Genomic DNA, 21,015 nt, shown 5'->3' with positions numbered 1-21,015 from the left:
GAACCCGTGAACCTTGAAATCATGACCTGAGCTGAAGTTGGACACTCAACCGACTGAGCCACCCAGGTGCCCCCGAAGCAGGATATTATAAATAAGAACTACTGTTTAGTACATAGGTCAAAAAATAGTTCAGAGGCTCTCAAAATGTGGTAGTCCCAGACACCCTTTCAGCAACTTCGTGAGGTCAAAACTTCTTTCATAATGGTACTAAGATGCTATTTGCCTTTTTTTCACTCTCATTCACTCATGAATGTACAGTGAAATATTCCAGAAGCTACAAGGCATGTGATTTTGCAAGAGATTACATGTAGAATCTGATAAGAATCCAACTTTCTTCTCTTAAGCCAGACATTAGAGAGATTTGCAAAAATGTAAAACATTGCTGTTCTCACTAATTGGGGGGGGGGGGCGGGGAGAGGAAATAGTTATTTTTCATAAACATGTTATTTATATTAGTATTTAATAGATGTATTATTTAGAACTTTAAATGAATTATAAATTTTTTTGAATCTCAGTTTTAATATCTAATGTGCTAAGTTTCCATAGATGCAATCCACATAAACAGCAACTCTTTGAGTCCCCAGTATTTTTTTTGGCAATGAGGTAGAAAAAGTTTGACTAATATAACTGAACATAGTTCTCATTTCCTTAAAGTAACCTCTTTTAACAATAGTTTGCTTCAGTTTCTAATGAATTAACTCTGACCTCTTGTGAGAAATAATGCTGGTCACTAAAGAGCGAGTATCATTCTGCAAACGTGCTGTAACTTAAAGAGGTCTGTTAATGTTGCTTTGTGTGGAATTTCTCAAATCTTGCTTGATGTATAAATTTTGTGTAATCTTAGGTGTCTTGTGGGTAAGGAAGGCTTCTGACTACCCACCCTACGTTAACTAAAATAATTCTGGTTTTGCCTGTGTTTTAGTTGGGGTTCTGCATAAAAATTCAACAGGTTTCCTCTACTGTATTTCCTTCTCTACATAATTTTAGGTTGCCGCAATTATTGGATCTTTTTACTTTCAATTTCTAACTTATTGGGTGGTTTTGATGAGAGGCTATAGCTTGGAAAATCTCTGCTTTTTGGATTTAATCTTTTCCTGATGGTCAAGTGTACGTCTGGTTGTTTTACAAATATTCTGTGGTCACAAGAGCAGGGCATCAGGTTCTGTGTTTATGTATTAAATGTTTTCTTAGTTTTCATTTGCTGTGTAACATGTTACCACACGCTTGCCAGCCTGAAACAACACGGATTTATGATCTCACAGTGTCTGCAGGTCAGGAGTCCAGGCATGGGTTAGGAGTCTCCTCAGGATCTTACGAGGGGAAATCATGGCATTGACTTTGTCCTGTCCTCCTCTGGAGCTTGGAGGGCCTCTTCCAAGCTCACATGATTGTCACAGGGTTCACTTCCTTCAAGTTACAGCAGCGAGGTCTTCATTTCCTGCAGACTGACAGCTAGAAGCTGTTCTCAGCAAGTGGGAGTCCCCTCCATTCCTTGCCTCGCGGGGCCCTCTCGCTCACACTTTGAATCACTTTCACCAGGGACAGCCCCGTCCTTTTTAAGGGCTGGCACCTGATTAAGTCAGGCCTGCCAAAAGAGGACCTCCCTTTCTTGAGGTCAGCAGATTTGAGACCTTAATTACATCCGAGAAATTCCTTAATGGCAGCACCTAGATTCGTGTTTGACTGAATAATAGAAAAGATGTCTGCACACCAGGAGTGAGAATCTTAGGTGCTGTCTGAGATCTCTACCTTTCACAGTTGGTTTTTTAAATCCTTCTGTCTCTAATATTTTGTGTGTATTTGTCCGATTCTGAAAAAAGTATATTAAAATCTTCCAGCATAATTTTTTCTCCCCTAGTTCTGCTTATCTACCTAGGGATTTGGTGGTCACCTTAATATAATTGTAAAAATGGCAAATGACACTAACTTCTTGATGATTTTATTCACTTTTTTCTTAACCTTAGTGGCATCTTTAAGGAAATACCGTCTATTATGACGAAGGCGTATTTATCCAAACAGTTAATTCCTTTAGACTTAACTCCGTTTATTTTACGTGTTTTAAAATAATATATAATTTGTATGGAATTCTTTACATGTACTTTTTTACATCGTTGACGTACTTTTGACAAGCGTGTATTTTTTCAAATCAATAAAATCATTGTTAAAAAATACTTGGAAAAATACAGAGTGGTATGTTTCAATGTTAGACCTCAGAAAAGCATTGCTATGGAAAAGGTTATCAAAATACCTTCTATCATTTTAATCCTCCTCCAAGAAGACTCTCCCAAAGTCATACTGAAACAGGAGATGTTATGAAACTAATCCCATATGTATTTTGTTTTAGGAAGAGGAGTACGCTTATATTACATAGGTGGAGAAGTTTTTGCAGAGTGCCTAAGCGATAGTGCAATCTTTGTGCAGAGCCCCAACTGTAATCAGAGATACGGCTGGCACCCGGCAACAGTGTGTAAAATCCCACCAGGTATGGATGCGTCTGTGTCAGCAGACCTGTTGTGTCAGCTCGCTGAGCTTCTCTAGTTGCTAGTAATTTTAGGAATCAGGAGATGATTGGCATCCTTGCATTTTAAGATCTGTAGCCCCTTTAAAATTATTTTCTTGATCATGATATTCTTTTCACACAGTATTTTTTTTTTTTTTTTTACTTTTTTCAATCGTAGGCTGTAATCTGAAGATCTTCAACAACCAGGAATTTGCTGCTCTTCTGGCTCAGTCTGTCAATCAGGGTTTTGAAGCCGTGTATCAACTAACTAGAATGTGCACCATAAGAATGAGTTTTGTGAAAGGGTGGGGAGCAGAATACCGGTATGAAATACATATTCAGTTCTTCAGTTTCCACAATGTTTGATTCTTTTCTCCCCCATTCTTTGTGTCTTCTGGAGTTCACACGGATCTATTTTCCTTAAGGTTATGGAGTCAGCAGAGCATATGCAAAATCACAAAAGGGAGTTGGAGGTCTCTACGTTCAAAACTACTGCCAGTTCCTATGCTGGCAGTGTAGAAGACAGAATTAGAACCTGTGCAGACATGCGCTGTAACGTAATGCAGGGTGTTAAATACCATAAAAGGGGTATATTTGAAGGCTATGTCAGTACATGGAAGGAGAGGCGCTTTCACTGAGGCTCTGGGAAGGCTTCTTCTGATAGAGATGCCACATGGTCTGGATTCGGAAAGATGCGTAGGATTTCAGTTAGGGGTTGAAGGGTTGGGCCACAGTGATCCTGGCAACAGAATCCAGTTCCGTGTCAACTGGAGTATGGAAGGTAAAGGAGAAGGCGGCTGGACAGACAAGTTGACCAGTTGAATATAAGGTTAAGAGGTAGAACTTTATTCAGTAATAGAAGGGGGTACTTGTTAGGGGCCAGGCACTGTGCTGTGTTTTTTGTTTTTGTTTTTTAATTTTATTTATTTATTTATTATATGATTTATTGTCAGGTTAGCTAACACCTAGTGTATACGGTGTGCTCTTAGCTTCAGGAGTAGATTCCCGTGATTCATCACTTACTTTATAAAACACCCAGTGCTCATCCCAACAAATGCCCTCCTCGATGCCCATCTCCACACACACCCGTTCCCCGACCCCCGCCACTCCCTTGATCCTCAGTTTGTTCTCTGTATTTAAATGTCTCTTACGGTTTGGCTCCCTCCCTGTTTGGAACTATATATTTATATTTATATTTATATTTATATAAATATTTTTCCCCTTCCCCATGGTCTTGTCCTCTGTTTTAAATAATGCAATATCTCACTCATTTCAGCATGGCTAAGAATTAACTGTTTCTGTTCCCTTTTTTTTTTTTTTTTTTTTTTTTAATAAGGTTGGAAAAAGTGGTTCAAACGAATGCTTATTTGGAAACAGGCTTAGAAAAGATTTGATGATTTGCCCAGGGATGCACTGTAAGTGGCGGAGACGGGGGACCTGACGAAAGCTCTCCTTGACTTTTAGCCCCCTCTCCGAGGGTAGTAGTAACAGTCACGTAATTGAGTTTTACAAAGGCTAATGTGTCAGCAGGGGATAAGATAGATTAAGTTATTACCAAATTAAACAGTGGATTGAATTCCACATCAGAGAAAGCAAAGACTTCCTCAGCATAGTTAAGGCTAGAATTTTAAGTAAAATACTTAGCCTTTCTGCCGCTCATACTCCTCACTCTCTGAATGCCTGCGTATGAAAATACTCATATAGTGTAGTAATAGTATTCCTGTTTCGTCCAGTAGTTTGGGCCCTTCTTCAGAATGTATTTCATTTCATTTGGACCTGATTCTGTGTCTTGAACAAATTTTGGGAGGTGTGTGCCTCTTGGGATCATGAGACTTGAGATCGGCTGGTCAAATGCTTTTATAAGAAATATATAGTGTGTTATATGTTTATATCCTAGAATGAAGACTTGTCATTATTTTGTCCAAGTTCTATTGGTAGAATAACTAATTTTGTGACTTTTCTCTTGTTTTAATCATTTCCCTTTTGACATATGATGCCTTTAAAGAATGCCGAGTTCCTTTTTGCCTTGGACTTAAATTGACCTGAGTTGATATTAAAATTTAAATTTAAATGGTTACTATCTGATACCAGGCTTTTAGGTCACACATTTTTTTCTTCAAAAGATTAGAATATTACAGAACATGGGAGCAGAAATTTAGCGGAATTCAATGTGAACTGTAGAGCTCAGGGAGAATTCCACATATGTCCGTAGGTCTCCTGCTAACCACAGCTTTAATTGGTGGAGAGAGGTACTGCCCTTCATGCATGGCGGACTCTGCCGTTCATTAACTCAGAGAGAATTTAAAATCTGTAATTATGAGAAGCAGTAACACACAGTATGTTTTTATTTGCGTAAAGTCCGATAGATCTACCTTGGGTAATAAAGTAGTTTCCTTTAACATTTCCTTTAACAATAATGTCAAATACTCCTATCTGTGAACTATTGGCAGTTACCAGGAACCTTTTATCCTTATTGACAGTGGAGCTGAGGAGGTAGAGCTAATGGTTACATTTCTAAAACTACCTTTCAGTTTCTTAAAATGCCAGCATGTTTGCCAACATTAAAAAAAAAAAAAAATCAGGAATTATCGTGAACAGGAAATACAGATGTGCAAAGAATTGATACTTAATTGAGAAATATACCTGAGTTCAGTGGATTGATACTGAAGTGAGTAAATAGGGGGATAAAGAAGTTCTCGGGTGCATTTCTGTGCCCACATACGTATAGTGACAACCTTCTTAAACCTACTTATTTCCCATTCAGTGACCCGGATTAAGAATTATTCCCTAAGGTTAAACTAATCTAGTAATGAATGATCTGATTCAAAACAAACTGAGAAATACCTAGAAGTCCACAAATGACGGGATCAAAATTAAAAGGGATCCTGGCAAAATCCTGCAGAATGCCTGATCTGAGGGAGAGATAGAAGGCAGGGGAAACTTTATGTGAAGAACAACAGAGAACAGAGGGGAAAATGAAGAAGGGTCAGTCTTGCCTCTGCCTCATGGATAACGTGAGTGAACTTGTGAAATGTGCCAGTGCAGTTTTAGGCTGCATCGACCAAAATGTAGTATCTAAGTCAAAATAAGACACTGAGTCTGTGCAGATCAGATTTGAGACTGTTGTATTGTGTTCCGTGTGTCATGTTTTAGGAATGATCACATATCAGCATGTCTTAGTGTACGTCTCAGGCCCTGAGACAAGGATTCAAATGCAAGGAGTTTATTCAGGAAATGGAGGAAACACTGGTAAGGAAGGAGGAAGTAGGGAAGTGAGGTAGGGGAGGGAAGGCGGCCAATACCATTATTAAGCCATCTACTATATTGGGTGGGTCATTAGAGCTTTTTCTGCCAGGGAAACTTGGGAAATAGTAATGAACGTACAGAATTATCTGACCCAGAAGGAAAGGAAACTGGACATTTAAATGCCAACCCCCCTGTCATTGGTTGAGGGCTGCTCCAGGGAGGTTAGTTTCCTAGCACTTGCGGTCTGATACACGTGTGGCCAGAGCAGAGAAGTTCTCAGGCACCGAAATTCAGATACATGCAATTGGAAGTTGGCTAGAGAACACTGAAAAATCCCAAGGTGCTAGTGGGGCACTGACACCATCTGCTACAGAAAACCACATCCTTTGAAATACAGTTTTAAATTCATTGAGCATGTGTCGCTTGGAGATGAAGAGTTGATAATGGCCTTTTCCCATGTTTGAAGGGCTGTCATGCTAAGAAGCAAGCAGACTCACCAACTTACTGTATATAATAAATAAGAACTAAAATCAGTATGTGCAAGTGACAGAGTGTCATTGAACAATTTGTTATTCCCAGAGTCTCCCATTATGTCGAGGTACTAGAGGTGTTTCTTATTAAAAGCCTACATGATGTTTCTAACAGGGATGTTTTTCTTTGGCTTTGTCAGGGAAAAGCTGAACTCCAACTCTTAACATTCTATGATAAGCTTAGGTCAGAATTCTGTTTTGTTCTGGTATACTTGAAATTTGAGCCCTGTTCCATTTAGACTTTCTTTGGTATTTGAATATCCTCTGTTCTATGGTTGAATAGTAAGTAAGGTATATTCTGGTTTGCTTGGGGGCAGTCTGGTTGGAGTCTCTTGTCCTAGCATGATTATTAATAGTGACTACATTCACTCTTTTTTTTTTAAATATTTATTTATTTTTTAGAGTTAGAGAGAGAGAGAGTGAGAGCGCGTGCGCACAAGAGGGGGAGGGGCAGAGAGAGAGAGGGAAACAGAATCTGAAGCAGGCTCCAGGCTCTGAGCTGTCAGTGCAGAGCCCGACTCAGGGCTCGAACCCACTGTGAGATCATGACCTGAGCAGAAGTTGGATGCTTGACCAACTGAGCCACCCAAGCACCCCTGATTTCCTCTTAAAGGTGTCTCATTTTGGATGGTAAATAGTCAGGTCACCCTCCTAATTTTAATCTGAAGAGAAAAAGATGTTTTTGTTCATCTCTTTAAAAGCAAAAATAAATAAATAAAATAAAAAGTCATTAGAAGTATTTTGTTAGACTTTGAGGATTAAATCGTCTTCAAAGTAATCGCTATCCAGACTGAATGCTTGTTCAAAAGGATGTAGGTTTTAGTGTATACAGCCTTTTAATTTATCTGAATTCTTAATGCATGTAGCTAACTAAACATAGCCATGTTCTTTTCATTTCATAATTATTTTCTTGTATTCTCTTAAATAGAAGGCAGACGGTAACAAGCACTCCTTGCTGGATCGAACTTCATCTGAATGGGCCTCTGCAGTGGTTGGACAAAGTGTTAACTCAGATGGGATCCCCTTCAGTGCGTTGTTCAAGCATGTCCTAAAGCCTCGGCACCAGTCAAGCGCCATCAAAAGACTTAACGTAACAACTCTTCTGTCATAGTATTTGTGTGTGGTCCCCACGGACTGTTTACTGTCCAAAAATTCCAGAGAGAAAACAGCACTTGAGGCCTCGTCAATTAAAGCACCTTGTGGAATCGGTTTCCTATATTCGAATATTAGATGGGAAAATTAGTGTCTAGAAATACCCTCCCATAAAGGAGAAAGAGAAGATTTTAAAGACTTGACTGATGTCTTGTTGGGCCTAAAACTGAGTGTCCCAAAGGTTTATTAATAACAGTAGTAGTTATGTGTACAGGTAATGTATCATGATCCAGTATCACAGTATTGTGCTGTTTATATACATTTTTAGTTTGCAGAAATTAGGTGTGTGTGTGCTGCTTCTTGATTTAGGCAAGCCTTTATAAAGTTACAGTACCTAATCTGTTATTCCCACTTCTCCGTTATTTTTGTGTGTCTTTTTTAATATATAATATATATCAAGATTTTCAAATTATCATTTAGAAGCAGATTTCCCTTGTAGAAAAACTAATTTTTCTGCCTTTTACCAAAAATAAACTCTTGGGGGAAGAAAAGTGGATTAACTTTTGAAATCCTTGACCTTAATGTGTTCAGTGGGTCTTAAACAGTCATTCTTTTTGTGTTACTTACTGCTAAATCTCACTGTAACGAAACTTTGCAGAGAATCTTCCCAGACCTCTTCTCCATCCCCGCTTTTGCCCTGATACCAGAACTGTGTAGCATGACATCCATCACTGAAATGGTGGCACTGATACTGCCAGCACCAGTTAATTCTGGGGCACAGTGCGAATTCATATGGAATAAACCCCTCCGTCTCGCAGCGAATTTCAACGGATAGTAATTGACTTGCGTAACCAAGCAGTCTGGTGATTTATCCTTGCACCTCATAAAAACGCAAATGGCAGTATAATTGTTTTCAGGGATATGCTACAGTTATTTCACTATATTTATCCTTTTTTTTTTTTTTTTTTTTTTTTAAAGCCAGTCTCTAGATACAAACACTCTTTTTTAAAAGCTATTTTAAAATACTTCAATAGCAGACCTAGGGCTCTTTGAGTTTCGTGTGATTTAGTTACCAGGTTGTATTATGAAATGGACCTTTTTGTAAATGTAATTGCTTCTGCACAATACCCACAAAAGTGATGCTGAGGTATGATCAGCAGATAAGGGCCATTTGTTTTTAAAGTATGTTGTATTAAATTTATAAAGTGTTATTTTACCTAATTGTGAATTGAGAATTTTAAAAATTGGGGGAGAAGCAGTTTAGCAAGCTTTTTTAGCTTATAATTACCTACAGTCAGAGGTGTTCTTAACTAATCCTGAAAATGTGGTTGACTATTATACCCGCTGACGTTTTATGCTCTGCCATGAGAGGAGGTTCCAGACGCTCTGTTCGTAGTCCATGCAGCAGCAGATAATCCTTACGTCTAATGTTAAGTCTGCAGTTTAAACAGTTCTTGTTTGCGTCTCTTTAGAAGTGGGAAACAGCCACTCCTGACCCCCTTCTAGTAAATTTTCATATTTTTGAAGATAGACACCTTTGGTACTTGTTCTTTGAAACCATATTTAGCTGTCTCTGTAGGTATCCTTTTCAGGACTCTCAGTATTTGATTGTTTTCTATTAGATATTCCCCCATTTTCCTGTATTTGTGTGTACACGTATGTGTTCATGTAAACCTGGTATGGTAATTTTTTATTCTTTCAACGAATACTTACTGTTCACCTGTTACGTGTGCCAGGAACTCTCTTTGCCTTGGGTAAAGGTGAACAAGACAAATCTAGTCCCTGCCTTGGCTGAGACATCAGTTACTGTGACCCTTAATGAGCTTATTTGTCTATGAAGGAGATAAACAGGGTACTGTGGTAGAGCATGGCAGGGAAGGCTTCTCTAAGGAAGTGATGCTCGAGCTGACATTTGATGTGAGAAGGGAGTAAGCCATGGTGGGGAGCCAGGGAGATCGGCCTTCCTGGCCAAGAGAACGACGTCAAATGCAAAGGCTCATTTTGAAGGAAACTCACTATTAAGTATTAATGCTTATGTAGAAGTCTCTGCACAGATCCAAACTCGAGGATCAGAAGGGTTCTATAATTTGTAAGAGTTGAGGGTGGCCTTACTTTGTGATAGATGGCTTCGTGTGTTCAGGTATGACCACTGTCAGGCCGGCTGGAGATAACCCAGACCAACCTCTGCCCCTTTGGAAGAGTTGGGCTTACTTGAGAACTTGGGGTGATGTTGGAGAGCAGTTCCAGGGACAGAGAACAACCTTGAAAGTGGTAGAAGGTCCTGGTAATCAGCTGCTCGTGCCAGCTCTAGCGTCTCAGGAGTGATGACATCTCTGCAACCGTGTTGGGATTCTTCTCTGCAACATTAAACTGAGACTCAGCTCTTTGGAAATACCTGTAGTACTGGGACCTTGCACCTGTCGGGCAGTTGACTCTGTTGGCGTTCGATGACTTTACGTGCTTTTTAAGGAGATGCTGTGTTTACATTCTGTTTTGTCTGCTGCGGCCTAATTTTTGTTGGTTCCCTGCCCCCCCTCCCCTCATTGGGGTTGTTTTCATTCTTCTGAGTGATAAGTTCTCCTGTCTGTTGAATTTTGTCTTTATTTAAGTTAGCAACATTATTTAGAATTCCCCCTCCACAGCGCCGGTAATTTTCTCTGTTTCACATGAGAACTGAGTGAACATATTTTCTGTCACATTTCTAAGATGGATGGTGGTTTGCACAGCAGAGTCCATAGAGAGACGTTGTAGGGAATCAGAGGCTGGTGACGTTCCCACTGACTTTGGTTTAACCAGTGGCAGCTTCGTTTTTATCCTATAATGGAGTTCTATTATAGATTTCTTTTTAAAAAAGAGTTTTACTGCTTTAAAAAAAAAGTTGAAAAGTCTGTGTAAGCACTGTTTAGGATTAGAACACATGACTGGACTTCGGCCCACTTTTTTGGAACAACCCTACCTGTGTTCTTTTCTCCTACTTCAGGGAACCTTCCTGATTTGGTTTGAGCTACGCCAGTTATACTAATTATACAGTATGCTATCCATTAATTCCGTAAACATTTACTGATGTCTGCTCTTTATCCAGCCACGGTGGAAGGTGCTCAGTAGTGAAAAGATGACTGGGATTTAGTCCTGGCCCTCAAGCTGTGGAGTTATTACTCCTTCTCTCAGGACCTGCCACTTTGCCAGAAGGAAAACTGCCTAATTTTTCTCAAAAGCTAAATATTTGTATTCTGTACTCTTAATTCTGTATCCCAAGTATATAATTGCAAATTGTTTAATACCTAGTTTGTTTGTTTAACTTTAAACCATATCCAACTTTGCTTGATTCTTCTGCCTTTAAATGTGTCCGATTTTCTCCTTTGTTAAAATTACTTTAATTTCAGTTTATTTGTGCCTTTTAGGTCAGTTTTAATGAAGACTAAGACACTGAAGGTGAAGAACAATCAGTCTGGTCTCTTGCTAATTGAAATCAAGGAAAGGATTATATATACCCAGTTGGTTTCTCTACCTCTTCCAAAAGATGTCCAAATATACCTTTAAGATCTGTCTCCCCACCCCCCCCCACCCCCGCAAAAATGCTTTTGAGCATTTATTCAGTAATCAGCACCCTCCCCAGTCTGGTTGATGGTGAGTTATAAAGTAACGCAAGAGAATGTTCACTTTGCTTAAAATTTGCCTTTATGTCCACTTGCTTTCATGGCTATACATGATAATTTCACAGACTGCCCCCTTCCACACCATCTCCTCTGTCTCTGTAGATAACTAGGTAGTCTGTGGACGTAAGCAACATGTGATCTTTTCTCTTACTCTGATCCAACTCACCAGTGTTTAGACGTGACAAATTTTTGCCCAGTTTCTTTCCTTCATGAGCTTTACTCTGCTAAATTCTTGATAATTCATCAACTGAATTGTATCCTTCCTCCCTTTCTCATGACAGAACGTATCCCTAGTGGTCTTGCTGGCTGCCCTCTTGCCAACCATGTTTTATCTGCAGACATCAGAATGTTTCTCTCCATTGACCTTTACTAAAGACCAAAAACGATGGTGCTTTTCATACCCAGGGTCCTAATTCACCATGAAGGTTGATGTTGTTCCAGTTGGTCAATCACTTAAATCTTAACAGATGGCTGAGAAATTCTCTCCAGTTAAATGTCTTTGTGACTAGTAAATAGCATGAATTACAGATTCTATTTTAAATTATGTTTAGGATTAGGAGCTTTTCCAGCAGTTGCAGCCAATGATTTTCCTCTAACACCAGCCCATTTCCACCTTGGAGCGTATTGGGTTGTTGTTAGTACGATCAAGAGTAATGACGATAGTGAGTGGTCTCTAGAGGTGGTCAGAATCCTACTGTTGAGTTCCTTTTATGTCTTTTCAAGCTTTCATGAATATTTTATGTGTTCAGACTACCTTTTATGTGTGGGGATTGAGGGACAAATCATCTCTTGGAGTGGAATTCCTGTGTTTGGAGCCTCAACCAGGAAACGTCAGCTATACTAGATATAGACAGCCTCATGATAGCCTTTATGGTAAGAACTTGTCTAATTTCTTGAATAATTTCTTGTAATTTTTTGAATAGGAACGGTTTTATCTTGGATATTATAGCTAACTTTATATATAGCATAACTGCCTTAAATCTTTTTAGTAGGAAATAAATTCTATCGTGTGTGTGTATGGATTTATAGATACATACACACTCCTAGGAAAACCTTAACAGTAGGGGTCATATATCTGCTTACATTTTAGCATCACGGAGTAATTCTGTTGTTTAAATCTCAGATCTCACTGAGAGTTCCTTAATTTGCTTGCAGACATTTTCTTTTCAGACCTTCGGAGTAATTTATTTATTCTGCCAGAGTCCTGATTGGCGGTTTGGTTAGTATGCCATTTTTAGGCAGCTTGATAATGAAGAATCATAACTGGAATTCTTTAACATCAAGTAAAACTACGATAGACACCCATTGATTAAATTATTATACGTCAAGTGGTCTCTGGAAGGTACTAGAGTAGGGTTAACTTTTTTTTTTTAAGTGTCAGATTGCCATCCTCTGTTTTCGTCTTAGCTTAAGATTGCTGAGCTGCTTAAGATACCTGGGAGGTAGCACTACCAAGTTAAGTTCTCCTGTAGTTAAGGGCAGCCTGAAGGTGGTTCAGACCTGACTTTCTTAGCTGTGCTCAACAGAAATGGATTTTCCGAAGTTCTTTGGGTCATCTCTGATTCACAGACTCCTGACCAGAGTGTGTTAGCCTAAGTTAACTTCAGTGTCCATTGGTTTGCTGCCATGAGATCTGTAATAGACCACACATTTCAAGCACTGGTGGAGACAGAAGGGCCCTTGAAGAATAATGCTGCTGTTGATGGGAGTGAGAAGGATTCGTTAGCACCACACAAAGGACGTATAGATTTTTCTCCAAAAAAAATCCTGCAAAATCATCTTCTCCTACCCTTCAAAAAAAAAAAAAAAAAAAAAGAAAGAAAGAAAGCTCTTTGTTTCTCCAGAATGTTCAGTGAGAAGTTAAGGATTTACTTCCTATTTCTAATTAAAGATGATCATTTATTGAACCATGAAATCCATAATATACTGATATAAGAACAAAAGTGAAGTCTTAGACCTCGAAAAATACTTCATTATGTATTTTGCGTTTCACACTCCACTTTTCTTCTTTCTCTCTGTGGCTTTAAAGCTTTTGGCTATTTTACACTGTTAGTCACTAGATAACTTGCCATATTTCTGGTTCTATATTAAGTTCTACCCTTTACAATGCCGTAGCAGAAAGTTGATTCTCAGCATCTGTCTGTAGGGATAGAAGTCTTACTAAAAGTCTCTTCCAAAGAGATTTTCATTTTCCTTTTTTCAGTAAGTCCCTTAAGAAATATGTCGGTCTCGTTATTCACGTTCTTGGATTGTTCAAACAAAAGAGTACATTGGTGAGAATAGGGTGCTTTTCTGGTGAATGTATGTACCTGCTTTAAGAATGTATTCATTTGTTGGTTTGTGTAACTACCATACACACAGATTAATTTAAATTGGGGGAAATCATCACATGTAGCAAGTAGGTAATCTGCATAGATTTAATTTTAAAAATCCTGTTTCTTGGCAAGACGCAGAACCCAAATTGGTCACTTTTTAGACCAACTTTACCTCAGGCTTCATTGTCGCTTTTCTGACCCTGACATTTAAGGCATAAATATTTATATCTTTTTATTAGCGATAGTGAAGCTGTGACACGAACCATTTTTACACAAGAGGGCAAAACAAGAAAAACTAGAGATTACGCCGAAAGCAGATGTGCAGTTGTTGAACTAGATCACAGCGTTGTAGGCAAAATAAAAATGTTCATATCTGAGAATACTCTTTGCCATCACTTCCCAAGGCCAGACCTTCTGGCAGAATGCTGTAAAAAGTAACAATTCCGGGCCTTTGTAATCTGGGGGGAGTATCTCCAGTTGGCAGTCTTTCCAATATATGAAGCAAGAATGTGGGAAATAGTTGGCAAAGAGTGTTTTCACCTAAAAAAAGAAAATGAAAAGACATATAAAACTGAATTATTCATTTAGCTCTGAAAATCTCAGAAAGATTCAGTGAAATACTATATAACTGGACCAAACGAGAAGAAGCTTTAGAGGATTTGTCTGAAAACAGGTTTCAAGAATGAACTTTTATACACTGACCACTAATTTGCTTAGGTACCACCAACTGTTCTTATAATGGACACTATTAAATAAAGAATCCATGGACTTCTAGGAGCTTGCCATAAGCAATGCCCTAAAAGTGTTTTTTGAGCTGATGTCCTCATAGGTAGCTTTACGATCTTGAAAATTCTTACCTTCTACCTAGGGATACGAGGGGAAGAGTGAGCGGTGTTCTCAGTGTGACCGACGGCCCTGGGACACTTGGGACTGAGGTGTTCCCTGCATACAGGACTTTCAGTTCCAAACCTGGGAAAGTCCTGGGTGCGCCGGGAAGAACTGTCACCCTAGGTGTTCTTACGACTAACCCTCACTCCCTAAAACATTGTGATGGTTACAGTTAAGTTCAGCTGCCTTAGGGCTTGTCAACATTGCTGAGACTTGGATGTGTGTCCTCCAGTCACTTACTACTGTGGACGGAACGTGAGATTCATGACAAATAACAGCAAATGGCACCAACGAGGTGGTGAGACTTCACACTTAGTAATCCAGGGAAGGTAACCAGGGGGCTAATGAAACAGAAGAGGCAACTAGATAGCTAAGTTCTTCAGAACCTGTGTGTATATGGAAGTACAAATCATGTCTTTATGGGGTTAAAGCTAATCTGAGATTTACATGTTTCACAGTAAGAGAAAACTGAGTGGTATTGTGGATTTCTCCTCGCTTGAGAGAAAATACGGCCTTGGATGCTCTAGCCTCTGCTACATTCTGCAGACTGTCCTGCTCAAGAGGCCAGAATGTAGTGTTGATTCTCAGTGACTGTTGTATTGAGATTACTAAATGCATCGGCCAATGGCAGGGGAAGAAAGTGGGTGTCCGGATCCAGACTGAGCGGTGCCCTCAGTTTTGGTAGCCCCCTACCCCTCAGGTGTTTACCAGCTAGAGCGCCAAGCACGGGAGGTGAGATTTTTCTAATACAGCATTAATTTTGTAATGCAACTATGAGGGATGCAGTCTGTCGTCGTTTCCCTGTGGTAGTCCTCGGAGCCTGCGTCCTCTGTGCACTGTGATGTAGATGGTAGGTGTGTTCTTTGTAAGCTTTAATCCTATGGTTGTCAAAAGTATGATGTGGTTCCATTTTTTTCTTTTTTAAACGATGAGCTGAGGCTTTATTGCAGCTGGTTTTCAAGTTAAAATTGTGAAATACTGATTTCCTTCCCCTCGCCCACACCAAATATTTTAGTCTATTTAAAGTACAAAAAAAAAAAAATAGTTCTACTTAAGAAAACATTGCTTAAATGTCCTGTGATTTCTGGTCAATTTTTATATATATTTGTGTGTGTCTGTATGTGCTCTCACTTTTTACCTTGTTTGCTCTCTACCTGTGTTAACAGTACTTTCACCATTGAAAGGTGAACATTTTTCCTAGCATTAAAGAAAAAAAGCCATTTGAGTTGTTTACCATGTTATTATGGGACTGATTCTTAATTGTTTTAATTGATTTTAACTTAAACTGATCTTTCTTAGAGGGGATTATATTTTGCTGTCCATGCCCTAAATTATATGGAAACAAAAAAAAATTGTGTGTGTTTCACATAATGGCAGTATGATACGAAGAGTTCATCTTTTTCTTTAAGTTTTGTATAAAAAGTTTATTCTACTCCCCTGGCAGACAGATACACACTGCTTGATATTACACCCCACAGCACACCCATAACACATATCCCCCCAGTGCCGGTAAGTTACACGGTTTAGTTTCTTTCAGAGCCTGCTTGTGCCAAATTAATGATCTCCAATAAGTATCAACTGCTGTAAACAAAACAGACAAGAAGGGGAAATTCACATTTACTCTCAAAATGTACTCCTAGCAAAAACAACAACAACAACAACAAAAACCTTTTAAGCAAGATTCCATTGAAAAAAGAGTAAGCCACAGCTTACTCATAATTATAGTGCCACAAAATAATTGAAAACGCTAAAAACTTTTTAGATGAGCCAATTCCTCTGTGCCTTGCAAGAGCTCAGCTCCTAGGATGAATCAATACTTCTGGTTAGCAGACTGCTCTCTTCAAATCATTTAAGACAGACGCACTTTAGGATGTAACAAAAGGGACTTCACAAGCGGAAGTACGTGCTTCTCTGCTTGGCATTGAACAGTCTAGGAACTAGCATGGTTGCATCAACAATCTTGAATTGGTAGAAACCTATTTAAACGAATCCTACTTAAATTGCTACTCCATGGAACTTTATAAACCATGTGAAAGGAATCTTCCAGCATTAACTACATCACTGCACTAGACGGCAGGAGAAGATCGTTTTCCATTGTCACCTCACCCTGGGAACGTTCCTGGCTCATTAACCTGTTAGTGACACTGGTTGTCTGCACTGGGAGATTTCCATAATCACCCTAGTCTCCATAATTGCACATGCTCACCAAAGGGCTGAAGAGTAGGGGAGGAGTATGTTGTATGTTTGGGCTTTATCACCATTTGGCAAATCCTTTCCCCTCCCCCCCCCCCCTTGCTTCAAAATAGATTGAAAGCCCCTTAGTTTGGGAAGCAGATCTTTTACTATCAAAATGATGTATTCCAGTGCTGTCATTTTAAGCACCTGATACATCCGAGGGTGAAGACCGTGTTCATCTGCTACTCAAGAACATACTTGTCCTGTGCAGTTGTCCAGCTTCCTTTCCTCCTCTTCATCACCATATAAAGATGAGCCCGACCTGAAAATGAATAGTTCACCAATGTAGGAATCCCAAAGAACAAAGGCATATATAAAAGCTACTTTCTGCTATGATAAATAGGTATGGGAACGTGTAGAATCGGTTTAGCTGATGGTTATTTTGTGTAAAAGCGAATGTCATGTTGGTTTGCACATAGGAAGACGACATTTCCAAAATCAACCACATTACTAGAAGGCAAGAACATTGAATCCGACTTAATGGGTAACAAGTTCAGTGATAACCAACAACAGACCAAGCCTGCCTTTAGGAAGCTGCAAACAAACCATGTGTTTCTGTGCTCCAGTGCAAGCTACGTGACCTTACGGTTGGTTATGGGATAAATGGAGTTTGAGATAGGGATTGGCCACCGCTTCTGTGTTCTGTCTTCGATAGTTTTGTTGGCTGCCTCTGCACCTACCTTAATGCTATCCAGTAATAAGATTGCTTAAAAAGTTTTGAAAGTAATTTAGGAAAGATGACCCCGGAGGAGGAAGAAGGTGCTTCTGAATGATGTGCGATAAGAGAATGGACAAAATACCGTCTAAACACAATATTCAAGGATGCGCTGAATGTGGACGGATGGAGAGGACTTGAGAAGCTGTTCGAAATGAGGTCTTGGAGCCAAACTCTTGTTTGTGACTTTGTGCACGAAAGCGGGATGTCGCAAAGGATAGGAGAATACCCAACATAACCCTGGCCAAGTATGGGCTGCTTGTTTGGGCATGGGGAGTTGAAACACGTTCGTGTGTGTGTGTGTGTGTGTGTGTGTGTGTGTGTGTGTGTGTTAACCGAAACAACTTTTTGCTCAACGTACAGCTGGAGACTATTAATCTAGAGAACCCTCTGGGATTTTATGCAGAATGTTGTGTGTATGTAGGTTTTTCTGACAAAAAGTAGCAATCATCAGAGAGGCCTTAACCACTGCCCAACAGGAATTCTCCATTGAGATCCCCTGTCTTGAACTTAAGCTAGAGTTTAGTCTGATTTTAAGTCTTGTTCAAGTTTTATTCATGAGCTACCTTATCTCTAGACTATATTTGATCACACTTTCAAATATACATGCCATGTAAATAAGATTTTAATGCTAATGATGACCTTCTAAATGATTGCAGTTTTTAAGTATGTTTGGGCTGCGGTGGCTAAAAACAAAGATTTAAACAAGCCTAGCTTAACATCTGGAATAAAAGTATTCTAGGTTGCCTTTTTATATTGAGAATACTTTCATATTGAAAAAACAGATGAGGTGTCTTCGTTTTACCCAAGAACCACAAACTACATCGTTCCAACTTTTAAATCAAAATCTTGAATAATAGCATGTGGTAGCACCACATTTTGAAAACGTACTTAGTTGATCACAAACACGTTTTCTAAGGAATTGAGTTTTATAGAGATAATTGAATGCTTTCATCTGTAACGGAATTAGCGGCCTGCAAACCACTGTGGTTTCTTCCTATGCTCTGAAGTTGTCAAAGGGGACTTTTCCACTGCAAGATTCTTGTATAAAGGAAGTACGCAGCAGAGGAAATTCAGTTTTTAAACTCAAATGACAACCACTGACAAAATGTTACACTCTAAAAGCTTAACTACTTTTAAACTAAAGCATCTCTTACCATTTCAGTATCCAGGTGCTTAAATTTTACATACATATGAAATCAAATATGTTAATAAAGTCAAGCTAGATTTGGCAAACTAAATTTGGAGTTTCTAGCAACGTCTGTACAATTTCCCTCGTGGTGCAGTCCTCATCTGCCAATGTCAGCTTCTTTCTCCTCTGTGTCCCGTCCCCCCCCCCCTTTCCCGTTCTGCCCCTAAAACCTCCTGTACATAAGCCCCCAGAAAACTGCCTTATCTTACAATATGTAATGGATTTGTTTGTATGTTTTGTAAGGCCTGAAATCACAAACAGGGGTGATGTCCTAGGATCTGGCCTGTTACTACATTCTTTAAGAGACTGCCTTTGAAAATTGGTGCATTTGTTATGTTTCCGCTATTCCCTAATTTATATTTACGCAGGGTATTTTTCCCTAATTAGTATTCCCACCAAGCAACAGCTGATCTTCATATATACAATTTACATATTTAGTGATTGGCTGAAGAAGAGGGAGGTTGAACGTAAAATCCTTTAAGATAAAACTGGGAAATAGGGGATCTATATGATTTAGTCTCAGGTCGTCTGGGTGTTTCTCAGCTGGGAATAGCATTATCCTAAGGGCCATTGAGGCAACAAGAATGCTGAGTAAGGGTGAAATGCTGTCATGGTCAAATACTTCAGTTATCTTGGATGATGGAATAAAAACTCACTTGTGTTCTTTAAACAAACTTTTTCTGTCTTTGATGACTTTGGACAGAGTACCGTTCTGCTAGTTTGAAGCCTTGGTGATCATTTCTGATGTAATGGGAAATGGCACTAGGTCTTGGGTTTGGGCCCTGACTCTGCCAATTAATGGTGACATTAGATAAATCATGTCATCAGACTGCCTCGCGTTTCTCGTTTCCTCAGATTCCCTGAAGTGAGGAAGTGACTTTTCAGAGTGCCTATGGGGATTAGCCCAAAGTGGGTGCTCGGTGATAGATGACTGAATCTTCATGGTGTGCAGGAGAGGGGAGGGTAACTGTGAGGTCTCTACTCCTGGATCCTTCTTCTCTCGGAAAAGTTGGGAGACATGTCACACTCCGAGGTGTCAAGCGAGGCAATTCTTTCTTGCCACCCAAGTGATGCGTAACAACCCCAAAAGTCCAGTGACGTGCAGCAGTAAACATTTATTTAGTTTAGGAGTTTGATCAGTGATTCGGGGCCGGGCATCTGGGCACTTCTTCTGGTCTTGCCTGGCTCACCTCAAGGCAAGTCGGCCCTGCCTGGGGCAACTCAGCCCTTCTATGTTCCTGTCCTCCATCAGCCGGCCCAGGCATGTTTGTGTGGAGGTGGCCGAGGGCAGCACCAGCACCCAAGGCCACAAAGCCCCTTTCAGGTCTGCCTCCTTTATGCTGACCAGCATTCCCCAGAAGCAAGCCACAGGGCTAAGCTCAGAGCAGAAAGTCACCACGGAGTGAAATGGCAAGGGGTTGGGGGTGGGGGGGTGGGGGGGGCGGAGACAAGGAAGGATGAAGAACTGGGGCCCTAAATGCACACTCCACCACACCCATGCTTCGTGTTGTCGGATGGGTCTGTTTGTTTGCCAGTGAGGACTGGAACACGTGGAGAAGCTGAAGAGATCCCAAGCCGGGGTCTGTTTGGTTCAAGTGTGTTTTCATTCCCAGAGCATGCAGTAGACGCCTGTTCTCACGTACACCATGAAGGGGAGTTAAAACCAAGGGAATGTGTTCTCTGTCCGCTCTTGTAGGTTCATCGTCGCCGCTGCTCCCGCCGTTATCACATGACTGGAATTCACACCCGCTCAACTCTGAGCCTTGCTTGTGCAGAGCTAGAAGAATCCACCTCACAAATGAGGTAACAGGAAGCATTCAGTTAAGAAGAAATGTTAATGATAAACATTTACATTCATTAGTGCCACTTCCAAGACATTTGTGGGACTTAAATGTGGTGATGCAGTCTGCACCCCTGCTGTACGTACTGCACGGTGGCCGTTTTGGAAGCATGGAGTGCTTCCGGGGAGCTTCACCAAGACTAATGCTTTAGCAAAGATCTGCTTGACTGATCGCGGTATGCTGTAACCGACACAAATCTTTAAAAAGAACACTGCAATCATCTGTGGCCCGTTTCTATATTGCAAGTATCAAACATTGTCTGGGGAGGCTGAGTCCCTGCGATGCAGGAAGTTAGGAAGTGAGCTTCTCTTTGGTGGTACAGCTGTGCTGGGTAGCCCTCGAAAGTAAAGTTGACCTCAGCCTTCAGCTTTTGTGTGTCCAGCATTTATTTACCACGGTTTCTCAGAGCACTGAGTACATTTCTCCTTGAATATATATTTAAATGGGCGCCCCTTCCCCACACTCATTTAATGGTCACACAACTCCCTTTGATTACCACGTTCATGTAAATACACCAAAGTTTTTTTGTAGTCTTACTGGCAACCCGGTGAATGGGACTTTTTAACATCTTTGTTGTCTCTAATATACCCATTTTTATGAAATACAGAACTGCCTAACAAAAACCTCACTCAGATCATAACAATCCGAGAAAAACACTGGTGTATGTTTTTTCCATTCTTTACTTTGGATGTGTATATATATTTAACAGGAAATGTTTGGAGCTTCTCTAACAGCATAGTTAGAGCTATTGAAAGTCGTTGAGAAAAATCTTAAAATACATCAACCCATTCAGCAAGCCATAGTG

At 40.0% G+C, this 21,015-nt stretch overlaps 1 protein-coding gene across 7 annotated transcripts in view; it reads left to right on the top strand.

Annotated features, from left to right (window-relative positions):
- SMAD2 (SMAD family member 2) overlaps positions 1-20,576 on the top strand; it is an 88,292-nt gene extending 67,716 nt beyond the window's left edge. For 4 of the 7 annotated variants that reach the window (XM_078435267.2, XM_060613789.3, XM_060613790.3 and 1 more), the window contains 3 exons: positions 2,345-2,482; positions 2,679-2,823; positions 7,205-20,576. In XM_078435267.2, coding sequence (XP_078291393.1) covers positions 2,345-2,482; positions 2,679-2,823; positions 7,205-7,328 — 407 coding nt within the window. In that variant the 3' untranslated portion in view covers positions 7,329-20,576. The remainder of the gene's footprint in view (positions 1-2,344; positions 2,483-2,678; positions 2,824-7,204) is intronic. The other 3 variants (XM_060613788.3, XM_078435266.2, XM_060613786.3) reach the window with 1 other exon arrangement.
- Positions 20,577-21,015: the final 439 nt, after the last annotated feature.

Source organism: Panthera onca, chromosome D3, assembly GCF_046562875.1.
Source record: "Panthera onca isolate mPanOnc1 chromosome D3, mPanOnc1 haplotype 2, whole genome shotgun sequence".
Taxonomy (NCBI): domain Eukaryota; kingdom Metazoa; phylum Chordata; class Mammalia; order Carnivora; family Felidae; genus Panthera; species Panthera onca.
Note: the sequence above shows the minus strand (reverse complement) of the source record. Positions and strands in the feature narration are given on the sequence as shown.